This window comes from Achroia grisella, unplaced genomic scaffold, assembly GCF_030625045.1.
Source record: "Achroia grisella isolate CSIRO2021 unplaced genomic scaffold, CSIRO_AGI_Agris_v1 utg780, whole genome shotgun sequence".
Taxonomy (NCBI): Eukaryota; Metazoa; Arthropoda; class Insecta; order Lepidoptera; family Pyralidae; genus Achroia; species Achroia grisella.
This window is the reverse complement of record NW_026713020.1, coordinates 1,548,735-1,568,415: the sequence shown is the minus strand read 5'-3', so window position 1 is coordinate 1,568,415 and position 19,681 is coordinate 1,548,735. Positions and strand designations below refer to the sequence as shown.

The 19,681-nt window shown below is 29.4% G+C and overlaps 1 protein-coding gene across 1 annotated transcript in view; it reads left to right on the top strand.

Moving 5' to 3' along the window:
* LOC131851114 (uncharacterized) overlaps positions 1 to 17,968 on the top strand; it is a 32,123-nt gene extending 14,155 nt beyond the window's left edge. The window contains exons 2-5 of the mRNA XM_059201545.1: positions 6,905 to 7,031; positions 14,018 to 14,163; positions 15,838 to 15,979; positions 17,727 to 17,968. Coding sequence (XP_059057528.1) covers positions 6,905 to 7,031; positions 14,018 to 14,163; positions 15,838 to 15,979; positions 17,727 to 17,943 — 632 coding nt within the window. The 3' untranslated portion in view covers positions 17,944 to 17,968. The remainder of the gene's footprint in view (positions 1 to 6,904; positions 7,032 to 14,017; positions 14,164 to 15,837; positions 15,980 to 17,726) is intronic.
* The last annotated feature ends 1,713 nt before the right edge of the window (positions 17,969 to 19,681 follow it).

The following is a 19,681-nucleotide window of genomic DNA, read 5'->3' as shown; positions in this document are numbered from 1 at the left end:
AATAATGATTTTTTTTTATAGAGCTACAAATAGTTGCTATAATTAGGCATAATCCTTACTAATATTTTAAATGCGAAAGTAATTCTATCTGTCTGTAGCGCTTTCACGCCAAACTACTTGAAATTTGTTACATAGATAGTCTAGACCCTGAGAGAGGACAGAGGTTATTTTTTATTACTCAAAAAGGTTGAAAGAGGAGATGCAACATCGAATTGCAATATTGTCGTTTTTAAAGCTAGAAACATATTTTCTCGGGCGCTTATTAAATATAAATAAATATGACAAAGTTTGTGAAAAGTTTACCCTTAAGGTGGTAATAAAAAAGGGGTTGAAAGTACGTACGGAAATTCGTCATTTTTAAAGCCGGAACGAAGAAACATATTTCTTTTGCTTTTAATAATAAGTCTAAATAATTAAAAATGATATCCAAGGTCAGAGACCTCGCGGGCGAGCATGTCGCGAGCACAACTAGTTAATTATAAAATGACGATGGTAAACCACTATTACTATTGTTCATAAATCGAAAGATTTGTTATTTTATCCGGAATAATATTGATTTGAGTATTAAGTAATTAATTATTGAGTTATCTTCATAAACAATCAATCACTCACTACTTGAAAGTATAGGCTTTTGTATTAAATTTGAACGTTACCGAGAATTAGGCTAATTCTTTTTGCCTTTGAAATGTGTCACGACGAGAGGTATCTTTTAACAATAGAATCTGTTCTTATAGCTACAGCTTTCGCACATTAGATTAAGATTTATGTAACGCTGTGAGATCTTAAAATTATGTTGGGTAAATAAATCTCCATATACAATATGTATTCTAATATCTAAATTCTATTACTGTTTACAATTTATTACTAAGCTGGTTTTACTAGTTGTTTATACAATATTATTCTGCACTTAATTTTTGTAGTAATTAATGTAGCTATATCTATATTAAATTAGGGACGAAAAAGTTTTCTTCTTTATATTATTAATAACCGTAATGAAGCCAATTGTATGACAAAATCCATAACACCAATAACAACATACTATAAATGTAAAAGTGCATCTATATGTATAATGTGTTCATAACTAAACTACGATTAACTTTAAGGTTTGACGTGAAGATAGATTGTATTAGAACTACTTACAAGCTATAATTTATGTAAAATCGTAAATCACGGATAATACGGAGTAATGCAAATACATTGTGAAGAATAAACGATTTTCTGTACCTGTAATGGATACGAATCATCATACTAACTCATCCCAAATATCTATATCACAATTGTTACTAGAACTTTCGACAATCATTAATATCAAGCCCAGTACTTACTTGTGACCTATTATATGTATAGGGAGGTGTGTAACATTCTGCGTAATAGGTAGTTCAATATAATATACGTAATACTATATTTATTTCTAGCGAATGTAAAGAAATATTGCCCCTTTCAAAGTTTTGTCCTAAGGGGATCGTATTTGGGCTATATAGGCAAACTGAAACTGAAAAGAAATAGTAGTAGTAGGTATATAGTTTTTGCAAAACCCGGAAAAGTTAATTATTGGTTTTCTTTTAGAAACGGAGCAAATAACTAATGACGTTATATTAGTAGATATTTTATTACACTCACAAGTGGTAGAAATGAGAAGATAGCATTATTCCTTTAACTTTTCTAACTTTCTTGGTCACGGGTCGAGCTTCATGCTTGACATCATCCAATTACAAGGACTTGTAACAGAATCGACATATCGAGGGGTTTTTTCATTGGTTGTCGTTATATACAGTATATAATTATTATCCTCTCCGGAAGCCATATTATCATTTTTAACTTGAGAGAATTTCGATCGTATTAATTTTAATGTTTCTATTTTATACGCTGAAGACGATAAAACGTCTCCTTTACCTTTTTTTTGATGGCGATATTTACGAGATTTGTCCTTAATAAACGTTATAGAAAATAGATAAACTATTGAATACCTTCTGTTTTATATTTGAGTTGAAAAGTACTGAATAAAATATTTTTCTTTCTTTCGGACGCATGTGATGAAATGATATTCACCAAGTAAAAACCTATAGAACTATTACTGGATATTCTAGGTATATATAATCACCATAAATACTTCATTCACGTATGTAATTTTTTTTCATTTTTGTCAGTATATATATACTTACAAGATTTTTCTAATATTGCCATCAACAACGGTTAAAATAAAATTTTAAATTAATAACGTTAATGTAAAATTGTTCCACCCTAGGAATAAAACTTCCATTTACGACTATCTTATAATTATCTGCATGTACCGATGTCGTACTACAGAACTAAAATAACCCTATTTGTATATAAATATATATATGTATCAAATTAACTGATTTCATTACACATGTACAAATAGATAGAAATATCATTTTGTATATATTTTTATATGTTTTAAAATGTAGGTATATAAATCTTGATTTTAATCGAAAAAAATTGACGCTAAGAATTTTACTAACACACTTCTAGGTTTGTTTCTAGGGAGATTAATATGTAGGTACACGTAAATTGAAACATGATGTGGCAATAATATATACATGTTATTTCTAACCTTAAATCTAACAAAATATGTGTTCTGTTAAATAAGCAAAGCTTAGACACATGTACTGAATAGCTATTGTCTGAAGGAAACTTTTTTAATAAAGCCTCCTTCTACTTAAGTTTGGGTATTCACGTCTACATTATTAATTATATCTATGTACCTACCTACCGCAGAATGTACTGACGTTTTTATTAAATTAGGTATACTGAAAGGTCTCGGCACCGAAAATATTTTGGTGTTCAACATATACCTAATTCAAATTTTATTCCTTAAAGTATGTAAGTTAACATAAATTTGGACAAAACAGGTACTAAACCTGTTTTGTCCAAATTTATGTTATTATATATTATGCTCTATATATATATATATATATATTTATATCTCTATATAATATAATTATAATAAAGAAATATGTAATTTCTCAAACCTAAAACTCAAGCTTACTTGGACCATTTTAATCATTCTTTCACATTCAGCGAGAAACAAACGGGAAGCACCATGCTACACAGCTAGATAATGTTATAAAAACATTGTTAATTTTATAAGTTTATGTAAAATAAACTTCTTATTTTCTTATAATAAAAGTTATTTCATATAGAGAGATCTGTATATAAAGCTGTTTTTATTAATTGTTTAAACTTTATTGCATAACGAAATATTACAATATGAAATTGAATTAAGCTCCGCATTTAAGGTTAAAAGTTTTTAGTTTGACTTTTAATTCATCATAACGGCTCAGGACTTATACTTGAAACACTTTACTTACATCTAAAAACACTTTCTTAAGTCCATTGACAATTGGGCAAAAAAGTTTTAATTTCAAATTACCTATGAAAAGCAACAAATTAGGATAAAAAATACAAAAGATAATAAATTTTAACACATATCTAATCTACTAATTATTCAAGAGGTAGATATCTATTTAAGCAGAACTACACTTATATATATATATATATATATATATATATATATATATATATATATATATATATATATATATATATATGTATATTGTACTGAAGGTAACCAAACCGGTCAAAAGGTTGTGATCTAAACTAGTAAATAATAGCTTCAAGCCTTACTTCATCCCTTTGTAATTTTGCGTAGGCCCGAAATATTTACATATCCGTCGGAGTTAATAAAATATAACTGTCTATATTATTTATACAGTCAAACATAAAGATATTAATTTAATAAAGGAAAATCTACTTCCGTGTTCGAAGTCCTTTTTTCTATTTGGAGATCGAACGAATTTCTGGTTCATTTATCCGATCCATCGGTGCTGGAAAGATGTGCAGTCCAGGCAGTAACGTAGATACTATCACTAGTGTAAATAGATTTTTTAACAAAAACTAAATCTAATATAACTATTTTTCCGACAGATAAACGAAGTCATCTGGTATATACGTGCCTATATACACTCTACAATTTACATGCATGCGCATCACATGTATGTCAAAAGATACATATATAAAGTAATAGAAACTCAATTATATAGATACTGACTATAATCATTTAAATAGATAGATATAAAGTAATAGGAAAACCTACTTAACTACATCATTAATTTTCCAATTTTTCCTCATCTTCATAATAAGTTTCTGTTTAGTAATATTTGTGCTTAAACATAAATTGTCATAAATTCAAAAATATATATTTATATTTTTCTACAAATTAATTACAATACTTTGATATTGGTTGAAATACCAGTACAATTAGGACTGGTATTTCTTCAACAGACTAGCTCGAAAATAAACAGAAATTTAAATAACCCTCTGATAAAGCTTTAAAAGGGCTAAAACCTTCAGGATTAAACCATTAAGAATAATTTGTAGAAGATTATCTACAAGTCTGTTTATGTTTGCATCGCATTAAGATATAATTTAATGTTAATGAGAAATTAGAATTTGTTGTAGTTTATTTATATCCTAATTTACCTATTTCATTGTCATTCGTATCTGTCTATCCCACTTTTATTATAATTTTTATCATTTGATTTCACATTGAAATTTTATATAAGAGTATATTTTAAGAATAGTTAATTATTAAATAGTATTTATTAAAAGTAAAATGAATAAACACTGATTTCTTTCATACTTATTTTGTGTTATTTTAATCTAAAAGAACATGCTGCTAACGTAACCACATTAATAATTGCCCCAACCGCTATAAAACAAAATTAAATATGCATGGTAAAGGAATGAATAAAACTGAATTATTATATTAGTATTAACTCGGTAAGCTAACAGTGTGTATGTCCGAAATTACCTTTTTAATTTATCCACAAGCTTTGCTTACTTTATGAGCATTAGACTGTAATCAAGTTATCTATGAAGACGAAGTTGTAGATGACCGCAAAACATCATTAAATCCTTTAGCTGAAATAGCTATTGAGGAAAACATTAATACCTCGTGAAAGGACCCTCTCGAGTCTCGAACCTATATGATATAGGGCTGATTGCTATCCTACATAATAAAGAGGCTCATCATCTCGTTTCTCGGAGCTATTTAAAGGAAAATTACCGAAATAACTCGCTTAATGCTTCAGATAAGACCGTAAACAGTTTTAGAGTTGGTGTATTCATATTTAATAGTTTTTTTTCATAACATATATCCACTTACTGTTACATTATTTTTACCTGTCTTTTTCACATTATATACCTGTATTTATAATTTCAGTATAAAGATTAGGTAAGTTTTCTGTAGATTAAAATAAATTATATTATACAAGTTTTGATGTGACATAAATATAAATCCCTGGATTCTAATATTTTTACAAAGAACGTTTACTCACTACTAGGTATATATTTTCTCAGGTGAAATAGCCTAAGGTAATATGTCGACTGTTATCTATCATTAATTAAGTTTCTTTTTATTATTATATATTTCTAATCAATCACTTAATATTATATTTATTATTTTCTAATAAATATAATATTAATCACGTAAGTATAATTACAAGTACATAAGTTTTTCGAGATCATTTAATTATATATTACAGGAGGAGCAGGTTAACTAAGAAATGAACACACTTAGAGAGGAAATAAAAAACATATTTAAAGTTACTCGATAATTACTTAGAAAAAATGTAAAATTAAAAATGATAGTCTCACTCACTTCAAACATCATGATCGGTAAAAAATTAGACGGACACTATAACATGCTCTCTATACCAAATAACCTTTTCATGTATCGAATAATGACAAGCTGACGATGTACCTTATGGAAAAAACAAACGTAATCCATGTACATCACCATAAATATTATATTTACAGCAGCATTTTTTGTGATCTCCATAACAATTCTGTGGTTTCTTATTTATTTATAATATGTTACAGTTTTTAGGTATGCTACTAGAAATTATTATAATGTACATACCAGGTATATCACTGTCGCAATATACATATACATATAGAAATTCGGATACAAGGATAGAAGAAACAGTTAACTGAACATCTACTAAAAAGTTATGTAAACTATTAATAATAATAATTTATCTACTTTTAATTGTAAATATCCGAAATAATAAAAAATCATCATAATAATAACCCATTATTTGTTTTGTTTATAATCATTATACTAAAATTTTAATGTTACAAAATTAATTCAATAATGTTATATATATGGCAGGAACAATTTCGTATAATACGTAACTTTTTGGGATTCTGTTCCAAATTTTTTTGTTATCAACTTAATGGAGCCAAAAGTTTTTACCTATTTAATTATAAATTTTATGTCAATCCCACCAAGTACACTTTTGTTTGGATTAATTTTGTTGCGTTCCTTTCCCATTATTTTGGAAAGTTAGGTAAGTTGGTAAAATCGAAATTGAATCTTGAGAATGTAAAGAAATATGATAAAGTCCGGATTATTGTGTTCCTAATGCGGAATTATTTTTCGTTGGTATCTAGAAATGTATCTTTTCATTCATTTATCGTATGATAGGTGTTTTCAAAATATTAAAAAAAGTTTGACAACTTAAACTACACTCTCAAAATATTTTTACTAACTAATATATATAACTATAAAAGTATAGATTTTACGTTTTTTTCTACAAATACCATTAATAGATAATGTCAGGAATTTAACAATGTCCAATAGAGTATTTGATATATATTCTTTTGTTAAATATATTTTTTCGTCAGTTTAACTGCGAGAGATCTAAGTAGGGATAAAACTCACACTTACAATATTAATAATTATATTTATGACGAATTTGGTAAAGTAACGAAAATACACTGATTTACATTCCTATTATGTTGGGTATCTGTGGATGCTATATTAAATTTTGTATGTGATAAATTGATAATATTATAATTGTTTATAATTTTCAATTAGGTGGCGGAGGCGCCCAGCTCAATGATGAAAATTGTGATTCAGGAGAATTGAAAGTGTGCGTCGAGTTGATTCCACGGACGCCTGTTGGACTGCCGAAGACCAAAGAAGAACTTGATCTACACTGCTCGTTAGTATTTTTTTATGCATGACAATGGATCGATGCATTAACGGTTTACTCTGTTGGGGCATTAGTAGAGGATGATAAGCATAAAGTCAGGTCAGTTAGCCCATCTTGGAAATGGTTACCACGATGATTTCCATGAGGTACGTATAGATTAAGCTGGCATGGTATATCGTTAGCAATACAAATTATTCCTCTTCCCTCTATTCTTAATACTTACGTATATAAATAATTTTAAACAAAGCCTCCCTAATTCTTTAACAGTCAACTTGTAACAACAGAGTTGTTTATGTCTGATTATTATCTAAAGAGATAAATTAAATATTTAAAAAATATCGAGTATAAAATATAAAGTCCTATTTAAGTTGTCGCCTTATGGATAACTTGTATACTGTGCAAACCTATTTGGTTTCATAAGACCAAACTATAATATAACACTGTTCAAACTCGGCGTCAGCCCTTTAGTCAACATCGATTAAACTTAATTCATTATTGTCTGCCATTATCTTGAATGACCAAAATATTTCATTCTGATTATAAAGTAACCTAGATTTGATATATTATCAAAAAACAGTCTCTTTTGTTATTCCCGAACGCAGTGTCAGACAGGAATAATAAAAATGACAAATGAACAGGAAGAATGGCAAAAAAATCCCGAACAATAGAAACATGAAATCTTTGTGACTATAAGCTATAAATGTTCATTTCAAAGGTTACAACAATCAAAAACAATATAACACATTTACTGTTGAAGTCAACTTAATTTTAAAAACAAGTTGACATAAACAGAATCTTGGATAGCTACCTATAATTGCTAATTTCCTCTAAATATATTTGAAAAAGAAACATTTAAGTGCCTTCTAAACTATTATAGTTCCTAAGTGCTGGCTTAGAGAGCCAAAACCCAAATAAACAACAACAACGATAGCATCCTATTATCTTAGAAGTTTCATAGATCCCTTTATTTATGTAGATACTGCAACAATTTTATTACAATGTGTATTCTACACTACACACCATTGTTAGTATTTTCGTTTAAAACTACTTTATTTAACTCTATACCTGTGTGATATCTTACTGTAATGATGAATTGATTTTGTATATAACAATATTTCACTTAGGTATTAAATATCCTTGTCAAAATAATTCATTCCTTCTTCGTATAACCAATAATTGTTTATTGCATCGACATAATGAGAGTAATATTACAGATAACATAATATTACATAGTAACATGATATCAATTTCAAAAACAATCATGGAACAATTCAGTTTTACCAAATGTACCTATATTTTTTCAATCAATACTGTTGTCCATATATGAATAGTTTTATTTATTGATGGAAATAACTTTTGGATTGTTCTTATTTATCGAATTAAATAATTAATTAAAACTTAATCTAGAAGACACGCTTAAAATACATCAGTATTAAAAATAAATTCGTTAGGTGAACTTTATATATATTGTCTGCTCTATATATTACAAGTAAAAATATTGTTGGCAGCGTTGTGGCTTTTCCTCGGTTAGGTTGGTACATAAGAAAATATGAATGATAAAAAATATCAGATTTGGCGCTGATGCACCAAGCGTACAAAAACAAAAACATATCAGATAGAACTATTGTGGTAGTTTATTTGATAGGATTCTAAAGTAAGAGTCCAGCATATAGTATATATAGTTTATGCTGGAATGGAAGCGAAAAACATATTACGCCGACCCCAAATAAATGGGATAAGGATGAAGCAGATGATGATGATGATGATGATGCTGGACAGGAAGACAATTTTCACGTACTGGTATGAAATAAATAAGATTATTGTAAATATATTGTAAGAAAATTTGTTAATTGAAGGAAATTATTATTATTAATGTAAGTTTCACAAGTACTGTTTAGAATAATAGACAAATGATTTCATTAAAAATCGTTACAGAACATTAGAATAAAAATATGTTAATATTAATATTACAGACCATTTCGCATAATATTTTTCACATTATTTTACATCTGAATTCAAGAAAATGGAAACTACCATAACAATCAATGTCTGTAGATATTCCCATATTATATTAGTCTGCGGCTAGAGAATAAAACTAATAATACACTAAAATTATTTTTATACTTCTGGATAATAGTAGTACTACAGATCCGACTCTGACTGTGATAGCAATGACATTAGATTTCTTCAAAATACTAGTCACTTGTTATAAATATAGAAGACATAGAAAAAAAATCTATACAAACTCATACATACAGTCATATTAGGGTTAGCACATATTCATCTGTATCAAAAAAAGACACCATTTTTCATTGATGCCCCACTCATATAGTTTGTATGTATATTGATACTATCACAGATAAGATAATTTAGCGGATCATTCTAACTATAGTAAATAAACTTTCAATTTCATGAAAAAACAATGGATTTCTTTTTACTACATTCTAACATGACATAATATTATATAGCCAGTAGCGATGGTAATAAGTAGGATAATAATAAATAAGGATACAGTATTAGTCCTTACTAACACTGTATCCTTACATCAAATAAAGTAACACAAAAGATTTTTCTTACTCAGATTTAATATAGTAATTCAATGTCTAGTCTTTGTTAATAAGCCTATCTATTGTACCTACTTTTTTTAATTACACATATATGTCATATGGTCATGGTAGTGACAATAAAAAACAATATTTATTTTAATAAATTTTACATTAACTCAGGCATGAGTTATGACGGCAAGAAAAATGTGTAACTCTGAAATAGCATGTAAAACCTTAGGAGTTGGGTACCTATCGAAACATTTAAGCAATTTTATCATCACAATGAGTTTACGAGTATTAAGATGTGACGGCCTGTTTTTTAGGGATATTTTAGGATTTTTTTTCTACGACCAGTAAATATTTAGAGCTTCAAGTTTTTTATCATTTATTAACACATATTTGGACAGTATAAATATAAAATTTCAGCTAAAAATATTCAGTCAAACTAGAGTTACAGCGCTCTGAACACCCCCGCCTTTAAAAAAAGAGCTCCCACTTCCTCCACGATTCCGGCTGATCGGCTTATCTGAAAAAAAAAAAAAAACGGCGTTTTAATTTGTAGGCTTAAAAGCACGGAATGACCTATAATCAAATGAATATAAAAAAAATTGGATTTTTGATAGACATTTGAAATAAAAGTTGCAAATTAGGCGTTTTTTGTTTTGTTTTTTGCTACGAAGTTTTGAAAATTTTCGATTGATAATAGTTCATTCCATGCGTTTAGATATATTGAGTGTGCAAATTTCAAGTAATTCGGTTATACAATGGAGGAAAGTTTGAAAAACACAGTTTTGAGAAAAACGCGTTTAATATATTTAAGTCCGTTAAAAACTTGCCTGGTCCAATTCTCTTCCTCGAAACTCATTTAAAGCAGATTGTTCAAGTCAATCCTTTGTTTAACGACATCACTTACGCGCCGCTCAGAGCGTAAGATTCCCATAATCGACATAACTTTTAAAATACCTTGAATTCATTAAAGATAATAACTGCTAAGTAGCTAGCAATTTCAACAACTTTGGGACCAGAATGAAGATGTTTAGGAGCGAAAGTCCAAATCAAAGAATTCAAAGATTCGTTATTGTTTTGTGTCTCTGCTCCTAAACAACGAATTAATAATTCGTCTTTCGATATCTTCGAAAACCGGTTTGATAGCTTCTTGGACTTGCGGAATTAGAGGTGGTTTATCGTGATGAAATTGGTCCATTCATTATTACTTCAGCCTTACGCCATTTACACCAACTGTCTTCGCCTTCTGGATTGATGCTGAAAGAAGAACATTTGTGATAGTACGTTGCAAACTTCCTTTCTCATATCTTCAAGCGAATCTGGATGGCGTCGAATAATCCGTAGAATTTTGTAATTTCTTGGATAACTTTATCAAAACCTAATATATCTGTAAATAAAGCCGACGGTACACAATTCTCTATGCCAACTCACCGCTCCGAACCGCTCTTTCTTTTACCTGCTGTATCTTTAAAACGACTTCGAATTTTCTAAAATCGGTTTACTACCGTATTCTAGACATGTTAAAGCAATTTATGAAAAAAAAAAAAAAAAAAAATCGATATTTTCAACCCATTACATAGGAAGACCCCCTTAAGAAATTAATTATATCAATATAATGCAATTTGCAAACCTTTTTACTCCTTACGCTATATTATTAAAAAGGTGGACAAATGGCAATAAAGAGATTTTTATAAATAATATATATTTAATTTTCAATTCTCGAATCATTTAGTAGATTGCTAAAGAATATTATTTTCCATTACAAGTAAGGCTAGTTATATCTAAATTACTTTCAAGTAGGATAAGATGTACATATATAAAATATACACTTACACAATATAAAAAATACATTTACGTGTATATGATCAAACCAATATCGGGCCCGTAGAGTTGTTTATGCTTTATGCAAATTGTAACGTTGCTATAACGTTGCATAAAGCATAAACAAATAGTATGAACCGTCAAAATTGTAACACACTGACTTCATTTAATTTGTGATTTTTACATTCATGTTGACTTTCATTGTATAGTCTCGTGGAGGGAGTAAGATGATAAAATACAAAATCAATTATTTCTACATTCATGAATGTTAAAGTATCATCTTATAAAGTTCTTGTTAGTCCAAACAAAACATTACGAGTAGATAAAACTTTTGCCAACGTCCCAGTGAGCAGCCACAAAGATCAAGAAGGGCGCAAAAGTTGGCGAATATTTGCATATGACACCTAACCTTCGAAAAATAAATTATCATACTATTCTTATAAGTACATAATGCTGAAATTATTTATCTATGCAGGGTCAATGAATTTTTATATTTTGTGATTTTATTAACTACCTTAAATAAATAAACAGGATACTTTTGTATATGGTTTTGTCTCTGCAGGAGGCCGTTATTCAGTAGTGGATGTCCCTAACTCTTATTAAACAACTGTCCTGATTTTGATGAAACTGTATAGGTATATTTATTGATCCTAGGATTATTTTTTACTATAATTAGACCCGATAGCCACTTAACGGATCTAATTATATTTTCAAACGATCCAGGACCTGCTTTTTCAGTCATAACGACGTTTGCCGAGTCCTTGAGTAATATAATACCAAGAATGTGAAATCATAATAACATGAATTAAATGTTCGACTCCTGTCGAAGTGAACTTTACCACACTGGAATAATAAATACAAAATTATTTTAACTTTACTTACAAATAACAAGATAATATTATATTATCAATTGACACTTTCCTTCACCCGGTATTTTTTTTACTTTCTTGATTCTTGACATGAACTAATAATAAAGCACATATAGATTACGTCAAAAGAAATTGGTATAAATATATTAGCCACCATAAAGAAAAAATGTAATGCAACAAATGTATTTATAATACAAAATGAGTGAAAAAACTCCTTATCTATACATATAAATAAAATGTCTGTTTGTAATATTGAAATAACCATTTTTACTACATGCACATGAATATAAATACGGTACATACACCAAAATCAAATTTTTTACAATTTTTGGCTGTCTGTCTGTTTGTTCCGGCTAATCTCTGAAATGGTTGGACCGATTTTGACGGGACTTTTATTAGCAGGTAGCTGATGTAATAAGGAGTAATTTAGGCTACTTTTATTTTAGAAAAATAAAATCATTTTCCACGTGGGCGTTTTCGCGGGGACAGCTAGTTATAAATAAATCATACACACATCGGTACATAGTAATGTTCAGTAAAATATTATTGCGTAATGTATTATCCAACCCGACAGTTTGTTTTCTTTTTCTTTGTTATTTTATTTACAAATTTTACTACAGTCATATCTCACATTGTGGCTGGTAAATGAGGATATGATTTAAAATCTATAATATAGTTTGATAATCTATTACCACCTTTCAGTTCAAACATAAAGTCATTAACTAAGGTTTGTATCCTCTAAGCCCTCTTAAGATAGCGTTAAACTTTTTAATAGATAGTATACATTAGTCGTATTCGCCTAATGGTATCGCTATTGAGTTATTAAACTTAGTATATTATATATAACTAATGGAAGTACCACACACACCTACCACATAATCCAAAAACTTATATCCATAAAATTATATTCTGTATTATTTAGAAAAATATCCATTCTATATCATTGTTATACTTATAATATTTATAACTTTATTTTCTTACAAATGTAATCTACTTTATTCTTTATATTTCTTTATTGATAGAAACTACGCAATGTTATAAATTCTATTGTATGTATCAGATTATGGATTAAATATAAAAATCTGTGTTTCACATGAATTTCCAAATAAAAACACATACTTACTAAAACTCCATTGTTAAGGCTACGGCTTCGTATCTAACTATTCTGTTAAATATAAATGTAATAGTAACAAAGTAAATTGGTTATCTTGGGATTTTATAAAATTGTGTCTATTAGAAAATCGCCATAACAAGTTATGTTGCACGGTTCACAGTTCCAACCGCTACATACTCAAAACTTTGATTCTAATAATAAAGACCAAGGAAAATTCATACAGCGTCGTCTAATCTTAAACTAAGCAGAACGTATAGGTACTGTAATAAATGTCTAGACCAACGAGACCACAACAAGAATAATAATTGTTATTAAAGAATTGTTATTGTTATGATAAATAAATAAATAATTCAGGATAATTAACACAGCGCCATCTAGTCCCACAGTAAGCAGAGTGTGTGTATGTGTTATGAGTACTAAACAACTTACATACGTACTGAGATTTTATTTTGTAAATACATAATATACACAGAAAACATCTAGACCGATATAAACAATCATACTCATGAATACAAACTTGTTTGTACCGTGCGAGGATTGAACCCGCGACCATCGGAAGTAAAGCGGTGTGCTAAACCACTAGACCACCGAGGCTGTCCATTATGATGTTAAATAATGAAGACCTTATTTATTACACAGCGCATACCAAACGGGAATGGCGTGCATGGACGGATGGATTAAGAGATGTTTGCCGACCGATGGGCAGAAATTGGTACAGCAACAAATTGGGGGCGCTCGGGCACTGATGCGTTTCCTTTGTACCAACGAGACTGCTCTACGAAGAGGTATTTATTTGCTTCCATAGTTAGTGTACATATTTCCATACTGCAGGTTAAATTGGTGACTTTAACTGTAACTTATAGTTATGTACATATTAATATAATAATACACTTGTCATAAACAATCTTAGATACTAACATTATTATTAATTAACATTATAATAACATATGTATTAAAACTAACAATTAAAAAAGTTTTTTTTTATTCAATGAAGTGGCACTCTGACTGCTCACCTCAAGACTGGTGATAACCGTTAAATACACATACACGAACAGCACCATGGACATCATATCATCTTATGATGCTCGTGGTATCCCTCATGCGTTACCATTCCGAACGACAAAGATGTCATGCTTCTGTACTTCATTTGTTTGCTTATAATTTCAATGCCTTAACTCAGCATTCAACGGAAATACAGCACAAAATGTACTTATTTTTTCTATTACCAAAAAATCTATTAACTCTTTTTTATATTGCTTTGAGTAGTAGTTTCTTACAGTTTTTTATTATTTTAGACAAAATCAGATGTTATGGCAATAACAATATTGTTTACTAAACGCTACATAACGCTCTCTACATTGAAGTTGCAAGTTATTATTTTAGCGAAACAATTTCTGTTTATGTTTGCTAAGTAAATACGTTAGTTAAAGATGTTGACATTTCGGCGCCTGGTTGTTTGGAAAACGGATAGAAGCCTGCAATCAATACAGTCGTTACAGCCGATATCTTACTAATGATGGCAATTGTCACCTTCTTATAGGTCACATCTATACATCACTGTTTATCCACAAGTGTTTTATATTGTAAATATTGAAGGTGGAAATATATAAGAGAGACTTAGATTTATTGATAATCAAACATTTTCTACATAAAAGATTTTTTTTTTCCTTTTAATACTTTCGTTAAGCGGAAATATCAAGAGAGTCATCTGCTTCATGCAATCTTTATCTGAGTCTTACCTAAATCTGTCGATAGTATACTTTTCAAGCTGAAATTACAGGGAACATCTTAGCTATCTGGGTGCATACATAAACGTACATTCGTCATAGTGTATTTTATGTGATCTGTGTATCATATACTATGTTTATTATTTTCTTCAGATAAGCTTACATTTAATTAGCCACTTGTATGCAAAAACTATATCTGCTTATTATGTTTTACTAAAGCATGTAGACTAGGGTAGATGGAGTATTTTTTATTCATTTCATAATAAACACCCATTGCCAAACAGGATATAAAAGGGAATAAAAAAATAAAATATTGCATTTAATTCCACTATAGTAGTAATAGTAAACCTATACAAATATGTTGTATGTAATATAATAGGATATGAAAAAAATATATACATAGAAATGTTATTACAGTATGTTAACATTTCTAACGTAATATTAATTTCTTCCTAACTTTCATTGTAACTTTATTCACAAGGGAACAGGGCATTTTCTTAATTTAATTTCTATGTTGAATTATATTAAATACGATATTCATCACTTGCTATTTGCAGTTGTTAAGTTTCAAACAGCAAATCTTGTTTTCGCTTCTACATTACATCTTGCGTTTAAGTTTGTTTACACGAGTTAAGTAAATTGTGTTTGCAATTTGTATGAGTTCCGTACCAAATACTGCTGTGCTTACTAATTTCATAACTTCACAATGACTTGCCTATATTGTTTGCACAGAGTTTTTGAAAGAGCCAATGTGTTGGGGCCGAGTATCGCCGGATTGGTCAAGATGCGTCGACGAGTTACAAGTAGCCGTACGAGAAATAAGTGAACAAGCACAACAACTCACTTATTTCAACAGGAACGCTGAACTATGCTGGTAAGATATAAGTTTAAGTTATTTTTATGAACACAGTTCACTGTTATGATTTGTTTCTAAAAAAATAACACACTACAATATTGCTATAAACTACACAGCGTACCGCGTACACTTAGATTATGGAATGAACTTCCTGCCGAGGTTTTCTCACGAGACTACAGCATGGCGCTTTTGGGGACACCCAGGCGTCCATGGGCTACGGTAACCATTTACCATCAGATGGGCCGTATGCTTGTTTGCCACTGTTGTAGTATAAAAAAATATAGATAACTACTTATTTTTACCTATTAACATATAAGTAGAAGTAGAAGTAGAAGTCTGCCAGACCACTACATCGTCACCATCAAATACTTATTTTTAAATCATATACTCGTAGCAACAGTTTCATATTTAATGTTTGAAAACTCTACCAATGAATTGTGTATATGTGTGTGTGTTGGTCTATTATAGAGTTATTGTTATTTGTACAATTGTTCTTCGATATACTTTATTTGTTATATTATATTTGCTATGATTTAAGTAGCATTAACTTATTACAAAGCAGTGCACAGCACTAATGATAAGTACTTACTAAAATAGTCAGCACGCGCTGAAGGCTGAACGCAGCCACAATGCCCTCAATTTCAATATTTGACAGTTTTCATTGGAATATTGTTAAGTTTATATCTGTAAATTGATGGTTATATTATTAAAACCACTGTGTTTTGCATTACGAGTTAACAGGCACATTTATTCACATTTCGAACGTTGACTCACCTTATTCAGTTACAATATTATTTAATATATTCTGTTATAAAATTAAACTTAAGTTTATTATAATTCATTTATATATATCCACTGGAGGCTATTATCGGAATTAACTTCTAAACAGACAGCAAGACAAAGAGAAGGTAAAGAGGTAAAAAACAGAGAGTTGGTCAAATAGAAAATTAGACGTTAAAAATTAAATTTTTTATTGTACTCATAACAAATTTACTATTCAAGAACAACTATAATTATTTCTTAGTGCCTGGAAATACGAATAATTTTAAAATATCGTTGAAATCAGAAAAGAGGTTTCAGTAGTCAAGATGTTAATTTCTAATATACATACCTAAATTACATAGAAAGCAAATCCTTACAAAGGAAAATGTATATTAATACGTAGGTACTATAATTGTTATTAGATAGGGACTTAAAAGTATCATTATGGGTTAAAATACATTGTGTACTAGTAATTATAATTGATTATACGTGAATAAAGCGAACTGGATGGGTATATAATTATAATTATTAACATCAGGTTGACTAGTCTATCAACCTGAAGTTATAAATTAGTAAGTAATATAGTTGTTGATTGTAGATTACATCAGTATATTGTAACGTCTATATTTAGATAATTTATCATAATGGATAATGTAATAGTTTCGTTATGTTCCTTCGATGTACAAAGAAAAGAAAAGCAATTTGCATATTTTATTGTTTTCATCTCAATTGTATTTAGGAAGTAATGTACATTAACAACAATAAGAGATAAATTGGATATTTGCAAATTTGTGTTGTAGGTAGTTATGAAATAATGGGTCAAATGGGATTTGAAATTTTTTTTATCAATATTTAGAACCAACTTCCTATATATATGCGTAGTAATTCACGAGAACGAAGCTGCATAGTAATAATATCTTTTCTATTACTGTGTTTTTTTTTTATCTTTAATTTTTCTAGTGATTGATTGCTTTGAGATAGTCTATTTCCATCATCTTTTCAGCGCAAGAGATGCGTTTATGATGTGCGTGGCGCATGCGGGTCGAAGTTGTTCAAACTCGGCGGGTACTTTGCTCAAGCGTATGGCATGGGTGCTCGCACAAGACGTCGCTGCCTGTAGTCAACACCCAAGAGCATACTGCGCTGCATCCCCGCCCCCGTTCGCTGCACCGCTTCTAACAGCGATCTATGGTGTGATGCTCTACCCACCACGATTATAAACGTGTGACATTCATGTACATGGACATTACTGATAATCTAGTTAGGTATCATCGTTTGAATCAATCTGAATCAATTATTTTTTTGTTTATTACATTTAAGGCTTCGTCATTAATATTTGCTTTACTATAGTAATAATCAAAGCCATTAACGAAGTCATGTGATCATCGGTGATAATATGTGGAACATTTGGTTAAAAGGGAATAACTAGAGCGGTCGTATCAAAGAAGAAGAAAAAGTATGCCTTCTGCGATATAGGCCTAAAATCAGTAAGTATACCTACTACTAATTCGTAATGAGATGATATAGTAAAAAATATCTGGAAAGCAACGAAAGAGATTAACCCCATAAAAAGAAAGCTTATATTAAGCTCTAGCGAAATGTAAAACTATTTATTGAGATAGATAAAATATAATCAAACAATTTTGCCTAATAAATTTATATAATTTTGTTTAATTCCTTTACCATTAGTATGTGTGTGACCACATATATTCGGCGACCAAACTGTGGCTTTGTGCCGAACAGTTAACACTAGTCTTCCAAGCTATATCCGAACGCTATTCAAGATATGAGTGTAAAATCAATAATTGTTGGTATTTGATTACCAATAGAGAAATCCTCACACATGCTAATAGTAGCGATATTAAACAAAATAATATAAATACATTAAGTAATGAAATACTCGCAGTCCTATACAAAATAACACCTAATTGAATAAAAAAATAATCGTACTAATTTCACGTTCCTTCTATTTTCTTAGTAGAATATAAACCTTGTCGACCCGATCTCTTAGAGTGTATAAGATACACAGCCCTATATTATTATACTATTTTTCCCTGATATAGTATGTTACTTCGTAGCCAAAAAATATTATCTTGATGAATTCCCTCAATATTAAGGGGAGTACCCTTAATAAACTTTACTCATATAGCGTAAAATTATGGAATTAATATTTTGACTTTATTTTTCTAAGAATCATTTCTAATTGTATGTTCTGAAATAACAAAATTTCAGAAGAAATTTACACCTATCTTTTACTATTACTTATACATATAATTTCAAGGGTGTCTGTAGGGCAAGTAAATGGTATGAATTGAATAAGAAAGATTAGATATACATTACGAATGTAGCCTCATGTAATATTAATATCGATAAAATACTTAAATGAATATTTTAATACATCCGAAATTAAAATATAAATAAATAAATAAAATAATTGCGTTCACAGTTCAGTTTATAGTCATCCTAATCCTATCCATGACCACCTTTTTGTGATTAATATCATCGTTTTTTAAATGACTACAATTGAATGGGCACCTGTTTTTTAAAATACTACAGTCATAAAATAACACATCAATCAAACATCTGAAAGTGAAATGTCTAAAGGGAAATTGAAAATATTCTCTCATTCGTGCGATACATTAAAACATTATTTTGAATGAATACCCTTAACTCTCCTTAATCTTTACAAACGTTGCAATCAGTTATTCTACCGTTACAATTCATGTTGAGTATTAATCAGTTTATTTCAGTGTCGTAAACATATATTTTTACATAATTTGGCAAGCACATCACAAGCTGTAAACGGTTTGTTACTATTGCAATATCATCCACCTGTTAGAAAATATGTAATCCTAATAGATACCTTATGATCTATATATAGACTCTTTCTTTTTTCTACGTTACCGATATTAATTGAATTTATGAGCATTATTTTTATCGGGACACTTTTTGTTTGTG